At 42.7% G+C, this 14,328-nt stretch overlaps 1 protein-coding gene across 2 annotated transcripts in view; it reads right to left on the minus strand.

Moving 5' to 3' along the window:
• Positions 1-3,643: 3,643 nt before the first annotated feature.
• Positions 3,644-14,328, minus strand: part of arb2a (ARB2 cotranscriptional regulator A) — a 172,611-nt gene continuing 161,926 nt past the window's right edge. For both annotated transcript variants that reach the window (XM_074638264.1, XM_074638266.1), the window contains one exon: positions 3,644-6,112. In XM_074638264.1, coding sequence (XP_074494365.1) covers positions 5,952-6,112 — 161 coding nt within the window. In that variant the 3' untranslated portion in view covers positions 3,644-5,951. The remainder of the gene's footprint in view (positions 6,113-14,328) is intronic.

Here is a 14,328-nt window from a genome sequence, read left to right on the forward strand (position 1 = left end):
CCAGCACCGACCGAGCAGTGCACCACACACACACACACACACACACACACATTATAGCCCATGATGTAGTGGCTACTTGGAGGTATTAGACAGCTAAAACCGAGAAAAGAAAATACCAACGAATAACCACACGAATATCCAGATATAAACTAATATTCGTATTATGTTCCCTGTAGGGACTAGTTGTGCGTCTTGGTGATTTGGAGGTCTCTAAAGGCATTTTTCACCTCTCCACAAGAACTTGCTCTTCTTATAATAACCTGGGGAATTGCATTTTTTTTTGCTGGGATAGCCGATTTGCTCTGCATATTTCCACACATTATGGTTCTTTTTCATAGGAGACAGGTGAGAGCAAAAGGGAAGAGGAATAACAGGTCACCCTATATGTTTTAAATGTGTGCGTAAAGAGAGAACGCTCCGGATATCATTACACAAGTTCGGCACTTTTACGCGCGGATTTGCTTCCAAACTTTTTAATGACAGGGACTCCATATTGGTGTTTTCCCACAGTTATGCATAATATAAATATAAATATATATATAAAATGTGTGATATATTGCATCATTAAACAGATATAAATTACAAGTATGTATTTTGCATGTTTCTATGAGGACTTTTTGCGCTCCCCACTTGGTGCAAACACCTGTGCCCAAGACGCACCTTTTATCACCCCTTAGAATAAAAGAAGCCCAGTTTCCTAAACGTGATGTCTCAGTCTGCGAGTCCTTTCCTTATTAGAATAGAGAAGGAGAGAGAGAGAGAGAGAGAGAGAGAGAGAGAGAGAGAGAGAGAGAGAGAGAGAGAGAGAGAGAGAGAGAGAGGCGATTGAAGAGGAGTTGTTTCCACTGGATTAAATGGTTTTCTCTGCAAGTCAATGAATATGTAATGATGTCTAACGAAAACCGGCCAGTGCAGTTCTGTGTCTCTGGTACACACACACACAGGCCACGATATTAAAGAGCTCTTCTGCTGGGGAAAAACACAGTATATAGAGAGATGGGACAGAGAAAGAAAGAGAGGGGCTAGAAGAAGGGATACAATCTTGAATGCACCTCCGAGCTTAAGCCCAGACATTCTCCTCTCAGTCAATAGATGAAAAAGTATTTGCTCACGTACTGAGAGAGAGAAAGAGGAGAGAGAGAGAGAGTCTTTCTTGAAGCAAGGGTGGGGGGTGAATTTACATTTTTTAAACTGCTTTGGAAATATTGTTTCTGATAAGCAGTCATGCCAATAAAGTAATTGAATTGAGTTGATAGAGAAGGAGAGAGAGAAAAGAAGAGAGTTCCTCCACAGTGATTGTTCAAGATATTTCTCTCCCTTTAGTATACCCATATAAAACATTGATTGTTGCAGTTAGTTGACCCGTAAAATTTGGGGGTTAGTTTTCCCCTTCTGAGCCGAGCATATAATTATGCAAATAGTGATCTGACAGTGATCCGCTGGAGGAGTGCTGAAGGAGAGAGAGAGGGGGCTGTCAGAGGGGTGACATTCCAACTTTGCCTGGTTTTCCTTTTTGGAGAGAGAGTTCATCATCTTCATGCGCATATCAGAGCAAGCAAGCGTGACAACAACTCTCTTAAAAAGTATAAAATTGAAATATCAAGCTCTGTGTCAACTTTTTTTTCATGTCAAGGGCCCTGCCTCAACCAACACTCCTCCTCCTCCCCCAAAATCTGCCATTACAGCACACAAGACCCCCCATTTGGCAGCATTTCATCCTAAAGCTCCGCAGCTGATGCTATTTTCTGTTGCAGATATGATTCCGCGTGGAGCCGTCTGTAACTGTCTGTATATGACAATGGCTGTGCAGAGTGAGACCTATAATCAAATCAGTCATACCTATTATACATTCACACGCTGAGCTAACTTCTAGCGAGTAAAAAAAGACAGGATGCGCTTCTGGTTTGGTTTGGTTTAGGGGATCCCTCCTTTGGGGGGACTTTTTTTTTTTTTTTTTTAGGAACCACTACTGGGAAGAGACATGAAGAGATCATCTCTGTCTTTAGAAGTGCGGAGACAGCTACATGTGACAAAGTGATGCATGACTGGTCAATCTGAATACACAAAGAATCTATTTAGACAAATGGTAAGATCACACATGCGCAAATTTAGAAAGTCTTGAAGCAGTTAAATTACCTAAACGTACTTTAAATGTTGCCATATAATCTGTAAAATAGACTTAATAGTAGATCGTGAACAAGTCTTAAGGCATGAAATAATAAATTAGTCGTGTGCTTTTGATGATCACTGACTGGAGGTCATAATTTATGGCACCACTACATCATGGCTTTGGACAGAAGGCAGGTTATTTCATTAAACTCCCAAAATGCTCTCTAATGGGCTACAAGAGATTTTTTCTGTCTCAATATCACAGGATTGTTAAATTCTCCTTAGGAAGTTCTAAACACATTTTTTGAAGACAGAAAGTTATATGTGTGTTTTGGTGTGTCTGTGTGATTGAATGAATGATTGAACACACATGCACAAATTTATAAAGTCATTACCTAAACTTACTTTACGCAACTCTAAATGTTGCCATATAATCTGTCAAATAGACTAATAGTAGATAGTGAACAAGTCTTTAAGGCATACAATAATTCCTAATTCATGTCGCTGTGTATTGGTCGTCTGCTTTTGATGATCACTGACTGGAGGTCATAATTTATGGCACCACTACATCATGGCTTTGGACAGAAGGCAGGTTATTCAATTAAACTCCCCAAATGCTCTCTTAATGGGCTACAAGAGATTTTTTTTCTGTCTCAATATCACAGGATTGTTAAATTCTCTTTAGGAAGTTCTAAACACATTTTTTGAAGACAGAAAGTTATGTGTGTGTTTTGGTGTGTGTGTGTGTGTGATTGAATGCCTCTCTTTAATCAGTGGCCTGACACGGTGTGAGGGGGGACTCGCCTGGTTCCACTTGTTGTTCAGGGGTTAATGGAAAAGATTTCTAAAGATTTATTGAGGGGGCGTTTAATGACCTGATCGGTTTCACCGTGTGAAAACAAATGATGCTGTAAAACCTCGCTGAGCTGGAGGAGGGTGGGGGGGGCTCACTTTGCCAAAATTAATGACCAAAAAGAGGGGAATTACTGTTTATAGTTTGTTTTTCCTTTTTGACACACTTATATACTCATTAAGGATACACTAAGTTTAAAGATATTGCTCTCTCTTTCTCTCAGAGAGGAGCCTGACCTATTGGACAAAAATATTTTTTTTAATCTTAAATTAAAAAAAGTGAAACTGGTGGTTTGAACTGTTTAGAAAACATGACAAAAAGACACTTAACACTGGCCGATTGTGTGGCAGTAGTTGGTCTTACCTCCAGGTTAGATTTCATAGAAGTCATGTGAGATGATGACTCAGGTCATTTTTCACATCCCGGTGTTCCACTTTCTCGTCCCCGCTGCTCGCTTTACATTCTCGGGCTCATCTCTTGTCTCTCCTCGGTGCCATCGCACCTGACTTTCTAGTGCTGCCGATTTATTTCTCACACACATTCCTAATGTGCGCTCTACTCTGCACCACTCGGCACCACTATACTTCTGCAAAGAAAAAACACGAGGGAACAAATAGCAAAACGAATAAACAATAAAAATAGGAATTATGCACAGTTTAAAAAGCAAGATGCAAAAGTTAATTTTATTTGACAGGTTTAATAGGTTAATTAAAAACAACTTTTTAAATCATTTTTTTTTAAAAAACAAAATGGATCAAAAAAAGGAATGAGACAACCATTTGAGAATATAAGAAAAATATGTGATGCGGTTTCATAAAACCCAAAGCCTTATGCGATAAAACAAAAAAAATAGGCGTGTTCCTTAAACCAATACAACATATAAACCATCTGCAAAAAATAAAGTCTTCAAGAGCAATTGTGGCAAAATTAGTCCCCTTTTATTTGCAGACTGTGCTTTGGATTTAGGCTGCTCTTACATCTTTAGTTCCATTCACATATGGCTTGCTGGATATTATTAAAAACAGTGAACAGAGTCTTGTTTATTCCTAAGGCAACAATATACAAATTACGGAGTGAAAAATGAACTGATTGTGGCTGAAGAGCAGAAAGATGAGCAATGGTATCTTGAAACGAAACTCATCCAATCAAATAATAAGCCAACTTTCTTTGCTGAAACCTGGAGAGATGTGAATCAAATTAAAAGGAAATTAGGCCTGCAACCATCAGCCACAGTTGTCTCATTACAGCGGGAAGATAATCCACAAAAGCCTTAAACCATGCACACAGTGGGCAGGATTTCACAGTGTTAAAGTTAAACAATGGGAACTATTTGAAGTAAAAAAAAAAAAAAAAAAAAAGGTATATATTTGAGAATGTGTCTAAGGTATCATAAGATTTAGTATCCAGTTTGAGTTTTTACTAATGTCATGACACATTAGAAATGTATTCCATTAAGCCTTGAGTGGTTTATAAAAGCACACCAGCCTGGTGGAAATTTTTTTATCATGTTTGTGTCACATAGTCAGATTATGTGCAGCTGAGCAGGGAGCTGACTTTGTCACTTCTAAGTACACAAGAAGAGTACTTTGGTGGGAGGAAAAAAAGGGTTGGGGGGGGGGAAATAGATATGTTACATTTCTTCAACATCTAAGGAAATATCATTCAGGCTTAGAATAATATTGAAATCTTGGATTTCCTGACACGTGTAAGGCGATATATTGAGGCTTTATGAGTGTTGTGAGCTGACTTCTGGCTCCTGTTAAAATGAGATATCCCTCAAACCCATTCTGATGCTTGACTTTAAGTAATTTTAAATATGCTTGCTGCCCTGAATTTTCCATATTCAGCACAGGTTGTGTTTTGTTTTATTTGTTTCATCACATTCAATCATCTGGGGACATCAATTTCAAGGGATATCAAATTGAAAAAAAAAAAAGATATATATTTATAATAAACACAGAGAGATGGACTCTCCACAGTTTTTGCAAATAAATCCTAGATATATTCTAAAGTAAACACTTGGAAGCTCAAGTATTGGCTTTAATATATATTTTAAAAAAAATTGTGTGAAAGTGTGTATGAGACATTGCATTCAAATTTAGCTCAAAGGTGAGAAATTAAAAAAAAAAAAAATCTCTTATTATAAGCACTGCGATTCCCAGAAATATATGGCACGGGTTTGAACCACACTTTACACACACAGCTGAATGAGAAAAGTCCGGTTCAAAAAGCTGACTGAATGTGCGGAGGAGTTAAGAGAGGGAAGAAGTCATGAAAACAACACCCTTTGTTAAAACAAATGGTCACCAGTTAAGAAAGTGTGTGTTCACTCTTGGTAAAAAACATTTATGGTGGGTAAGGGATTAAAAAAAAATAAGAAGATGGGCACTGATCAGGTTGAAATGATATCGAATCATCATAGCAGAGAGGAGCATGAGGGGGTAAGAAAGCATCCCAGGCTTTAGGACCAGGGGAGGAAGAGGAGGGAGAGACTGAGCAGTGCAGACTGGAGGGCAGGCGGGGCATTAGCTCAGTTCAGGCTGATGTCAGGACAATTAGAGGTGCACCACAGTGCATTGTGCACAGCGCCTGTCAGCCTTAATCTCTGCTGCCGTGGCCCGTACCCGCAGCCGGGCCACAGCCCACGGGAAGCGCTAACACTCAAGCCCATATTGCTTTGACAGTTGCGCTCATCTAGAAGTAATGCAAAACGTTATTGTGATGTATACACGGTGACCCTGTACTCTTGTCTCTTACAACAACAAGGCTGTGTGTGTGTGCACGGCCCAGGGAGGGCTGGAAGGGAGAAATGACACTCGGGGAGAAGAGTGAGGACAGAAAGATGAGGGAGGTTACAGAGGGAGAAAAAAAAATAGGTAGGATCTGGAACCTTAGCCTCCCTTTCTGCATCCCCCAACCCCCCCTTTGATCCCTCGCCAACCCCCCTTTTCCCCTCTCCTCTTGTTTCCGAGTCATTTTTATCGGTCCTCTACAAATCTTGGTGTTTGTTTTTGAGGGAGCTGCTGCGTGTGGTGACAGCGTTGGAGGTCTCCTCCGCCTCCTCATCCTCTTTGGCCTCCAGGACCTCACTGAAGAACCTGAAGATGGAGTCGAAACTCATCCAGGAGGTCAGCTCGTGGCGCTCTGTGCCTACATGTAAAAAGACACACACACAAAATGAACACCGTTAGATGAGATTTTTAGTCTCTTAAGGCTCAACACTCCCACAATGCATTGCTCCGTGTAAGTCTAAGGCCTCATGCATGAGAGCCATGGCAGCCTATGACCTATTAGTCCAATGGGACAGCCTTAATACGTTATCCAAGTGGATACCTGATAATCAACACCACCGCACGTCCCTCTTTCCATCTCAGGCCTTCCAACAAAACCAGAGTTATGCACAATGGGGCCACTAAGCGAAACCAGTGGAGCGGTAGTCATTCATTCTAAAGGGCTGATTGAGGATAGGCAAGACACAAGCTGGACAGAGGTAACTGGTGAGCATATCAAGTGGTCTGGCGGTGGTGGTGGGGGGAGGCAGCAGTGCTGGGTTTCCCTCTGACCTCCTCCAGGTTAGCCGGTTCCCAAGTTGGGGTCACGCTGGAGCTTGAAATCTGGTACATGCGCCTCGGGTTCCTGCTCACCTCGGGGGTTAGGGTATCTCTGTGGCCGGCTTTTTTAGCCGGATAGCTTGCAAACTCAATGGCTGTTTCTGTGTTTTTCCTCCAAGTCCTGCTACAGAACACCTCAGCTCTGCATCGGAGCGTCCGTGATGAGGCTGCAGCTGTTGCCCGACTCGTCTCCCTCTCCTGCTCGCAAACCATTCAGCGAGAGCGCTAACAGATAATGGCTTGTTTCTGCCGCCGCTGGCTAGCAGCTCAGCTGCTTAGCAACACAACTGTAACTGGACTTGAGAAAGCCATATTGAGGTGCCCTCTCGTTTCCCAGAGGGAGAATAGGTTTGCCGCGAGATGATATTAAGAGTTTCATCCCTTGATAGATGGATCTAAGAACAAATTTACATGTGTTTACAGACAGAGGGATGAGTGAATACAAGCCTTGAAGTAATGAGTTTTTGTTTTTGAATCCTTATTTGCACACTTAAGACTGTTTTTGTTGTTGTTGTCGTTGGGACCTGTTTCGAGATAAGAAAATTAAAATGTGTCTCTACAATTTTCTCGGGAGGATTAAAAAAAAAAAAAGGATAAGCGTAGTATCTGAAATCAGTTAGGGCTCTGTGGAAACAACTGGTCCCAGCAGAAAAGGGTTGAAAACCACGACCCCTGTGGATGAGTCAAATCAGTAGTACATTAAAAATACCACTTTACTTCTGCTCCTCTCTTCAGTGCCTTTCTCCTCCCTTCTCCTCTGTGTACATGCGATCGGCTATAAAAAGCTAGACTGGAAGGCCGCAGGGATACAATTAGGAAGCCCCTTAAAGGCTCTCTCACCATAGACAGGCCTCCGATGACCACTGCACTGACCCCATGTTTATTAGATTGACCCCTGCCTGGACGCATTAATGGAGATGGTTGTGTGTGCACGTGTGTGTATGATTGTTAGACCGGGGGTAAGTACGGGGTCTGAGTGTGGATTTGGGTTCAGTTGCTGCTGGTGGTGTGTTTAGTTTGTGTGTGTGTAATTTGTGTGTACAAGTATGTGCTCGTTCAGTCTGAGATAAGGGACTGTGCTGCGCGCTATATAGCAAGCAGACTGCAGCCAGTGCCTTGGGTCAAATTTACTGGCCTGGCAATCATGGGAGTCAATAACCCCGCACTCTCGGTGACTCCGCTACCTGTGTAGGGCTCAACATAACACCCATCCCTGGAAAACAAAGACACAGCCCTCTCACACCTCTAATCTATCATTTATATCCAATTTGAGGCACTGTGATCTTTTTTCCGCCTCCTCCTCCTCCTCCATTTTCCCCGTCTCATCGGTCTCTCCCTCACTAGTGTTTTTTACTTCTGTTTTGTCCTTTTTTTCCCCTTTCTCCCGCAGAAGCGATCAATGCCGCAGTGCTCTCTCATTCACCCTGAACTGGTGGTGAACTCCTCCAGAACGCCGCCAGCCTCTCCGCCCTATCCCATCGCAGTCCGGGGTCACCAGGGGGGCGTCTCTGTGCCAATATGCAGATGAGCCTGTGCCCCTCCAATGACTCTGGTGTTAAGCTCCGCCCCCTCTATATGGATGCCCCCCCACCCAACCCAACAACACTCACACACACATAGAGACATAAACCCGCTCTCACACTTGCTTAAATAGGCCTTTAACAGCTTACGTCCACTCTTCCTTTAATAGCCAAAGTGTGTCGAACCTAATGGATGTTGTCAAAGCGGAGATGTGACGACTGATTTAGAGAAGGAACCCCAATGACCAGACTTCACTAGCCACTAAAGACTGAGAGAGAGAGAGGCGGGGGGGAGAAAGAATTACCTCAGCTACGCCACAAATCAAAGTAATATCTTTTAAAGATGTGGGGATCGATGAGGTGTCATCTGGCTGTGTCTTGTGTGTAAAGTGAACCCATAAACAGCCAATGAGCGCTACTTTATCCTCAATTTTAGTCCCCTTGCTGAAAAAAAGTTTCTCAACTGATAAGCAGATTCTTTTTTTTTACGAGCAATTGATTTCATGTATTGTTAAAACAAGATATAACAGACAACGAGCGCTTCCATTTTAATCATTTTAATTACAACTTCTTGTATCTTGTATTTAACTGATCGAACTTTAAAGTACCCTGTGTATTTATGTGCGCTTTTTCTTGCATTAACTGTGAATCAATTAAAGTTGCTAATTTTAACAAGATTGTTGTAATTGTATTAATTTAATAAAGTTTATTGGAAATGCAATTATGTCCTCATTTATTGTAAACGCAATAATGATGTTAGTGTGCTCCATAACATTGGGTATTGTCATGGGAAGTACGGAAAGGAAAAAAAAAGAAATCGCTTTACTTTCACAATGTGTTTGTAATTAGCATTAGGCAATGGCAAGCTTAACGGAGATTATTTCTGCAAGTGGAATGATGACGGCTGTAACCTTGAGGTGAGGCGCACACACACACACACAGAGAAAAACACACACACGAGGAGCTCTGTGATGATGTTTCACTGTAGTGCAGGATAAAGCAGGTATGTGGTCTGCGGTGTAAGCTCCCCTTCCGTGCTCTCCGCTTAGGTCATGGCGGAGTTTCCTAACCCGTGCCCTGTGTTTGAACATCCTATGTGTGTTGTCTGAGCCTGGCGAGGCTGCCTCATTATGTGACAGGCAGAGGAGAGTATTTGATCCGGGATATTTAGCCTCCTCCACTCTGTCACAGCCACTGGAGCCCTCTCAAGGTAATTGACTGACTGTTTGATCTCCCTGTGACTCTACACTGGTACAAGACGGCAACACACACACACACACACACACGCACGCACGCAAACACATTCGTCACTTGCAAGCGTCTACTAATGGGCGGCACACACTCACACGTACGTTCACTCACACATGTAGCACACACCCGGTGTACCCTCCCCCAAAACACCCAACAATCCAACACGCTCCCCCCCAACACACACACACACACACACACACACACACACACACACACACACACACTGTTGTTATCATTTGTGTGCAGTGAGGTAAGGGAACAGAGGAGGAGAGTTTTGAGCTGTTAAAAAGGAAACAAGGAAACTCCTCCATAGCTATGGGCCATGCTTTCTTCCCTCCGCACCAAACGCCGCATGCTGTTACAAATGGTAATCGGCTCTGATTGTCACAAATTTCAAAACAAACGCTAGGTGACTGAAAAGCCAAAGTGACGCCCCGAGTGATACTCCGACAGAAAGCCAGAATCAAAGCGTGCCGACTATAATTAGGTTCCATCTGGGCTACATTATTTAAAGCCGCACCAGTTAATTGCTTGTGTACAAATGGCCTATTTTATTTGAATCAAACTTTTTTTTGTGATTCGTAATTACATTGATGTGAAGGGGGCCATATCTCTTTACTTCATTTATAATATAAATACATATTCAAATTATTAAGAGGACTTTGAGGCGAGGGAAATGTAAAGTGATGATACTTCTCTTCGGGTGAATTGAATTTCTTTAAACAATTATGAGTGCTTAATCAAATATGCTGACATTTGGGTTAAACATTTAATGAGCTTCAATTAAAAAAGGAGATGAACAATGATATAATCGTGAAGCGAAAATTACAAAAACAGAATACCTAACAGGACTGATGCGCGCGATATTATTGCATGCAGAAGCAAACATTTTCTCATTTCCTCTTGTCAAAGTTTTCATCAAAAAATCTAACACAAACCGTGGATTCTCTTATTGATTTCCTATCGATGGTAACCTGAGCTTTTGTTTTATCTCGATGTGAGGCCGAGCGGTGCGTGGTGGTGCGGGCCCTGGCCGGCTGTAACCTTAGCCGGGCTGCTGTTTGTGGAAACTATCTGTTGCATGGATCAGCGGTGGGGAATCGCTATCTGTATCCTGGTTGTCAGACGATCGGATTTCCGCCCCTGACGCTCTCTGATATTAGATGATCTTCCGCGGTGTGTGTGTGTGTGTGTGAGAGTACGTGCACAGTGTGTGTGTGCAGATACTGTGTGCATATGTGTGTGTGGTTGTCCGTGAGAGATGCACACGCGCGTACAGTCAGTTATGCGTGTTGTCATCTTGCTTGCCGACATGCGTAAAGGTCAAGGATGTCATTTTGTCCCGCGCGGCTGTCTGTCGAAGGGGGTTAGGACATGTTGCCACTGGAGACGAGGTCAAAGAGAGCCCAGGCAGGTGACAGCCGGTCAGCCACACTGCCAGAGCAACTCTGTCCTCTGTAGCAAAAACATGGAGATGTTGTCCTCAGTCGAAAAGCTAATTAAATCTAAATTTACCCGCCCTCCCTCCCCACCAACACCACCACCCCTCAATTTCCACCCAGGGTGAAGACATCCACGTCAAACCCACAGACAGTGTACAACATCGGTACAATCAGACTTTGTTTATGCTATGCTACGCTATGTGTTCTTCATTTTAATAAAATCAACATGGCACTAAGCCTTCACACGTCTACAGGGGCAGGAGAGACGCATCACAAAGGGAAAAAATTAAACAGAAAAATGACTAAAACAGAGCTCATTTCATCAAACCAGTAATACCACTGCTGCTTCTTCAATGCAATTCATTTTTAATGCTCGTCGGTAAGTGGGGTCTGCTCCCCCCCCCTCAGCACCCCCCTCGTAGTGCTTTTAATTACTTTGCTTATTATTGTGTGTTGTTGTTAGACAAAAACAAGGCAGAACTCATTACACATCCAGAGATGAGGAACCTGAATCACTAGCTACAGGGGCCGCTGAGGGGACTCGGTATTTACTTAGAATAAAATGCAAACAGAAGAGAGACATGGAGAAACAAAATCGCGTGAAAGCCCAGAGAGAGGAGAATATCACATTAACTTGTTGAAATCGTCGCCCGACGTAAGCTACTTTACATTCCATATAATAACTCCGGGAAGAGTAAAACTTGTGACAACAAGGACTCCACACAAAAGACACTGTGCTCCTTCTTTCTCCTTCAGTTCCCTCCCTTCATCTATCCTTCCCCACTTGCCGCCTCATACCCAGACTGCACTGAGTGCTTTTTTATTTTAACGTGAATGAGTGGCCTTGGCCGTCATAAAGGACCCTCGCTTTTATAGACTTGGAGCACAGTATTTACAAGATAACCCTGGTCCAAGGACAGCGTCGAGCTATTTGATACCAGTGTCAGCCTCTCCCTGCTCCCCTTCAGTAAAAATCGAAAGCCCAAACATGCCCTCGCCTCTGACGACACCTCTCAATGTCAGTTGTTTTACTCCGCTCTAGTAAAAATGGGATGAGCCACTCTGGAACAAGAGCAAGACGGCTCAGTTGCACCTTTTTCTCATTTACATCTTTCATTGGAATTATAATAACATTAACGTGCATTCAAATATTAAAACTGAATATTCAAGTTAGCACTGTATACATCATACAGCATGTGAATACAAATACAACTGGAACAATTTGAAATTATAGTCTGAGCACACTGTTTGCTCATAAACAAATCAGTTTGACTGCACCAAGAAACTCACAATTGTGAAAATGTCTTTTTAATAGGAAAGTAACTAAGTACATTTACTCAAGTGCTGTACTTAAGTACAATTTTGAGGTACTTGTACTTAACTTGAGTATTTCCATTTTATGCTACTGTATACTTCCACTCCACTACATCTCAGAGGGAAATATTGTACTTTCTACTCCACTACATTTATTTGACAACTTTAGTTACTAATTACTTTTAAGATGAAGATTTTTCACACTGGATAATATAACAAGCTTTTAAAATACAGCACATTGTTAAAGGCTAAACCAGTGGTTTCCAACCTTTTTGGCTTCTGACGTCTTACAAAGGGCAGTGTGTAGTCAAGGTTATATTTCTGATGTTTATGAGTTGTTAACAGCTCCACCAAATGTTATTTTGTTCCGTCTAATCTTCTCACATGTCAATACATGTTCATGTGATCCAATATCTCACCAAAAATCAATGATAAAAGAAAAAGTCAAAAAACCTAAAACAGATTTGTGTATCAGAACTTTGTTTTCTCCTTCTTTTTTCTCTGCCATTAATCCTCTCTCGACCCCTCAGATATATCTGGTGTCCCTGTATGTAAAACTGTATATAAAGTAGTTTGAACTAGCTCCGCCTTCATCAGCTAAAACAGTAACATGCTGCTTACACAGTCACGCTTCAGTATTAATCATCTAATGATGTTATATATAATAATATATCAGTCAGTCACTTAAGTAAAGGATCTGAATACTTCTTCCACAACTGGAAATAGAAGGAATTCAGCGGCACATAGCGTATTCTCCTATTCATTTCCATTTAAACCATTCTTCTCTTGCTCCTAGTGACATATCCATTATGGTGGGCAAATATTCACTCCGGCATGTTCAAGATTCTTGTTTTAAACATGCACATATAGATTCAGTGTACACATGTGACAGAGAGAGACATAGAAAGAGCGAGATTGAGTGACTGAGTGTGCGTACACATGTATGTGTATGGAGGGGCCTTGTTGGGAGTGCCACCCAGACATTAGCACTGTAAACAGTGTAGGCCTCCTTCCCTGTCCGGGCCCTTTGTTCCATCTGCGCCACCATTGGTCGGGACTTAAATGGCAAACACTCAGGGGCTGCTAGCTCGCCTGACACGGTTTTGTTTTTGGCCTATTGAGGGGCAATGGAGAGCTTCTGTTTCTATGCCCAGGCACAATGTGTCTCAAAAGCAGCATGGCTGAAAAGAGAGGCCCCCACAAAGACTGTCCATTAGTGGAGGCACTGCATGCATGCGTATACGTGCAAAGCGCATACACACACACACACTGACACACACACACACACACACACACACACACACACACACACACACACACACACACACACACACACACACACATCATCATGACGCCTGGGCAAGGGTCAGGACAGACAACCTTGCCAAAGACACCGGTGGAGACGGAGCATGCGCACATGTGGGTAACACACACACACACACACACGCACACACACACACACACACACACACACACACACACACACACACACACACACACACACACACACACACACACACACACACACACACAAGCATAGAGTCTATATAACCAAATCCAAGCCAAACTGCACACTCGCTACCCCACTTCACTATACTACACTCACTCCTCACTCACATAAACACACAACCTCTGCTCCACTTCAACACAATGAGGTCTGACACGCACGCACACACACACACACACACACACACACACACATGTAGACTACACACTCACGCACCTCCCTAGCACCTTCAGGACAATACCAGGCATAGAAAAACACACACTCGCACGCACACACCCACACTTCTACAATATCAGACATACACACATCACTCAGTCACAAAAGAGGTGGAGGAGGAGGAGGCGAGGGGTAAGAGAGGCCCCCTTGCACCTGTAAGAAAGACGGGCCACATTCAGAATCAATGGTCACAGAATAGACAGCTTTGAGTGTGAGAACCCCCATCCACACAAGACCACGGCGATCGCACACACCTTGCACGCAGCCCTCCTTCACTAACCAGGTTGTATAAGCTCTATAGAAGAATAGAGCACCGTCATTAACACCACTGGCACATGCTTTGTGCAATGCATGGTACAACTGCGAAGGCATTATAAACTGGCAGCATGGTGAGGGAATGTACAACACGTCAATCTATTTTAAATGATCCCCCTCTTTTAGCTTAATATTCCACCAAATAAATCTACCCTCTGCTGTTTATACAGCACCACACTTAATGTTTTCA

The sequence above is a fragment of the Sebastes fasciatus genome, chromosome 6 (assembly GCF_043250625.1).
Source record: "Sebastes fasciatus isolate fSebFas1 chromosome 6, fSebFas1.pri, whole genome shotgun sequence".
Taxonomy (NCBI): Eukaryota; Metazoa; Chordata; class Actinopteri; order Perciformes; family Sebastidae; genus Sebastes; species Sebastes fasciatus.